The sequence below is a fragment of the Palaemon carinicauda genome, chromosome 29 (assembly GCF_036898095.1).
Source record: "Palaemon carinicauda isolate YSFRI2023 chromosome 29, ASM3689809v2, whole genome shotgun sequence".
NCBI classification, from domain to species: Eukaryota; Metazoa; Arthropoda; class Malacostraca; order Decapoda; family Palaemonidae; genus Palaemon; species Palaemon carinicauda.
In genome coordinates this window covers 22862061-22866118 of record NC_090753.1, presented here as the reverse complement: position 1 = coordinate 22866118, position 4058 = coordinate 22862061, and the positions used below count along the sequence as shown (strand labels likewise).

Genomic DNA, 4058 nt, shown 5'->3' with positions numbered 1-4058 from the left:
ATTGAATTTGAAAAGTATTTCTTGAGACCTGTATACAATCATGGTTATAGATAAGAAATGTCAAAGCATTCCAGATAAAATGGATTGAAGAAAAGTATTGGTTGATCAATGCATCCTTCATGGAAATAAATGATGAATATTTCAATTGTTGGATATTATGAGATACCTACAAATATAATATACAGTAGATGCTGCAGAAAACAGGTTAGCCAGATTATAAGACTGTAGACAATGACATTATATCAGTGTCTTTGAGAAAATAGAAGATGGTGGAAAAACTATATCATCTCTAATTTCTTCTCGAAAATAAAAGAAAAAAAATCTTGGAATAAATTACTAGATAAAATGACGGAAGTGTTAGAATGAAAGAGAATTTTGCAGCAAAGATCATCATGGCAAGTTCAAGTGGTGCAAGCATTGTGAGGTAATGAACATCCTGATATTGGCTGAAGTTTTGACAATATGACGCAAGATCTTTCCGTTCTTTTTTTTTTTTTTTTTTTTATCAATAGCACAGAGATTCAAATTAACGTCAGTGATATTTTGTAGTTGTAAGGCCAAGTGACGGATAACTGTAAAGTTAATCAATCAATCAATTACGGGTAAGGATTGAAGGTGTTTATGGAAGTGGATGCCTCTGATAGAAGTAATCGGAGAGGGTGCATCGGACAACTGACTCCTTAATGTAGGACTAATGGTGTGAAAAAAAAAAAATTGTTAGTGAATATTACCTTTTAGGGATCTTTGTTGTTCGTTGGGACAGTATGAAAAAAAAAAAAAAAAAAAAAAAAACATTTTACCAAAGAAACAGAGAAAAGAAATACCACCTAACCTAAGGTTTCCCACCTAGCCTAACGTAGAAACTGTACCCCTACTTACTTATTTACCATAGGGTCTACGTCGCCCTGTATCCTCCCTTAGACTACTATATTCTTAGCTACCTTGTCCCACCGAACTACAATCACCCCATGTTTTATTTTTTTTTTTCTATGCTCGTTACGACTGTGGAAAGTGCGTGTATGTGTGCGTGTCTGTGTCTGTGTCTGCGTGTCTCTCTCTGAACAGTATCCCCTTAGAAAATAAGGGGCTTGCATTAGCAAAAATGAGTCCCTCGCCTAAAACCAGGTCAGTGGCCTACATTTCTAACATAGTGCAACTCACCAAACAGAAAAAGAAAAATGGAAAGAACTTTTTCCCGCTTTTTTAATGGGAGACTTTACCAAACTCCCCCGACAAAATTCACGTTTACTTTTGAAACATTTTGACTCGCTGTTTTCTTGCAACAGGTGGCATTTGGATGCCTGGATTCTTGGGATTATGGTCGTATATTCCATGCAAAAAAGCAAAAAATGCTAAACCCACCTAATAATATATAGGTAGCCCCTGTACCATACTCTATTTAAAGACCTTTCTCCACCTGTGCAAAGATCAATGGCTACCAAACAATAGCTTCTGATGATTCATTAGTGAGCTAAATGTACCTATTACAAAACTTCCATCCTCACCCCACAGAGATGGTAAGGTCTTGTTTCCCAAGGAAATATGTCAAGGCCTGAGCAGAACTTGAACTTGGGATTCACTGATTGTTAGTTGCCGATTACCTGGGTAAGCTATCACAACCCTTTTATTCCTCAGCGCCCCCATTTGGCCATATTCCCCAGCCCTCCCCTGTGGCCAAAATCCCCAGCCCCTAACCCCCTGTGGTCACATTCCCCAGTCCCCCCCTGTGGCCAACTTCCCCAACCTCCCTTTCGCCATATTCACCAGCCCCCCTTTTATCACATTCCGCAGCCCCCTTCTGGCCACATTCCCTAGGCCCCTCTGGCCACATTCCCCAGCCACTCTGTCCACATCCTATATGCCCTTGTGGGTACATTCCCCAGCCCCCTGTTGTCATACCCCCAGGCCCATTGAGGCTACATTCATCAGACCCTGTGGCCATATTCCCCAGCCTCCATGTGGCCACATTTCTCAGTCCCCCCGCCTCTCTGGCCACATTCCACAGCCCTCTTGTGGCCACATTCCTAAGTCCCTTATGGCCATAATCCCAGACCCCTTGTGGCCACTTTCCCCAGCCCCCTGTTACCACATTCCCAGCCCCTTGTGGCCACATTTCCCAGCCTCCTGTGGTCACATTCCCCAGCCCCTTGTGGCCTCATGACCCAGGCCCCTGTGGCCACATTCCCAGCCCCCTTTTTGGCCACCTTCCCCAGTCCCATTGTGTTCACATCCTGCTCCCCTTGTGGCCACATTCCCCAGCCCCCTGAGGCTACATTCCTCAGCCCCCTTGTGGCCTAATTACTCAGCTCCCTTGTGGCCACATTCCCCAGCCCTCCTTGAGGCAATATTCCCCAGCTCCCTATGGCAACCTTCCCCTAGCGCCTTCTGGCCACATCCCCCAGCCCCCATGTGGCCACATTCCTTAGCCCCACTGCGGCCACGTTCTTCAGAGCCTTCTGGTCACATTCCCCAGCCCTTCCCCCTGTGGCCACATTCCCCTGCCCTCCCTGTGGCCACATTCCCCAGCTCCCTTATGGCCACATTCCCCAGCCCTCGAGGCCATATGCCTCAGCCTATCCATTGACTAAATTCCTTCAGAAATGTCTATAATATCCTTCTCCTCGGAAAAGAATTTGAGAGAGAGAGAGAGAGAGAGAGAGAGAGAGAGAGAGAGAGAGAGAGAGAGAGAGAGAGAGAGAGAGAGAGAGAAGGGGGGTGGGTGGGCATGAGGTAAATTTATCATCATCATGATTAATGAATCCATGGAAATCTTCAGCCGAAATTTTATTTTGGTGGCTCGGACAATGGGAAAATTAAGTCAGGATTTTGGTAATAATTTAACACCTGAATGATAAATGACTTCTTTTTTTAATGTTTTTCTACAATTGAAGAGGGCTTATGCTATTAAAGGTTATTCAGGAGGTTTTATAAATCTAGTGTCTATGGGAAAAGTTTTTAAATTAGAGCTAGTGCGGGCAACCCATCAAATAGGATGGCTAAATATTTAGATAGACAACCACACGTACGTACATACACACACAGACACACACACACACACACACACACACACACACACAAAAACAGTCAATCCTTCCCAAAAGCGCCCCCTTTCCTAACTACAATTCTTCTCAGCGTGGTTGTGACTACTCTCTCTCCCCTAACCCGAAGGACGAGGATAAACCGAGAAATCGAGTAGCTATGCATCTAGAATTAGGTATTTCCACGGCAGCCAATTGGCCAATTCCAACGACAGTTGTGGGAATTAAGGAGAAATCAAGGAGGTCCAGCTCTCATAGTAAGTTAGGAGCCCGACCCTGGGTAGGACATAGCCAATTCCTGAAATGTAAAGATTTAAAGGTCACTCATGAATTTAAGAGGCAAGGGACTGTGACAATGTCCTAACAGGACAAGGCCGTAGAGACAGACCTTAGCGACCAAGCCCCCTCTCCACCCAAGCTAGGACATGGGATGGCCAGGCAATGGCTGCTGATGACTCAGTGGGTAGACCTGCAAGCTCCCTCAAAACTCACATCCCTAGCTTCTAAGGCTGGCAAAGTTGCGGACAATACTAGAAACTATCGTCCAACAGATTGTCATGCAGTAGGTTGGTTAAGGCACCAGCCACCCGTTGATATACTACCATTAGAGAGTTATGTCGTCTTTTGACTGGCCAGACAGTAATGCATTGAATCCTTCTCTTTGGTTACGGTTCATTTTCCTTTTGCTTACACATACACCGAAAAGTCTGGCCTATTCTCATTATATTTTCCTCTGTCCTCATACACCTGACAACACTGAGATTACCAAACAATTCATCTTCTCCCAAGGGGTTATTGCACTGTAATTGTTCATTGGCCACTTTCCTCTTGCTAGGGGTAAAAAAGACTCTTTAGCTATGGTAAGCGGCTCTTCTAGGAGAAGGACACTGCAAAATCAAACCATTGTTTTGTAAAAGTTTATGTAGTTTATATAGGAGATATGTATTTTAAGGATTTTACTCCTAAAATATTTTATTTTTCCTTTTTTCCTTTCATCACTGGGATATTTTCCCTGTTGGT

General features: G+C 43.9%; 1 protein-coding gene across 1 annotated transcript; it reads left to right on the top strand.

Moving 5' to 3' along the window:
• The first annotated feature begins 1102 nt into the window (after window positions 1–1102).
• On the top strand, window positions 1103–2161 carry LOC137622440 (uncharacterized). Its single transcript, XM_068353048.1, has 2 exons — window positions 1103–1125; window positions 1636–2161. The coding sequence occupies exons 1-2, from the start codon at window positions 1103–1105 to the stop codon at window positions 2159–2161; spliced, it is 549 nt and encodes a 182-aa protein (XP_068209149.1).
• The last annotated feature ends 1897 nt before the right edge of the window (window positions 2162–4058 follow it).

Coding starts and splice junctions, on each gene's coding strand:
- LOC137622440 (XM_068353048.1), top strand. CDS start 1,103: ATGAGTCCCTCGCCTAAAACCAG. Junction 1,126..1,635: donor AGTCCCTCGCCTAAAACCAG/GTCAGTGGCCTA, acceptor TTTATTCCTCAG/CGCCCCCATTTGGCCATATT.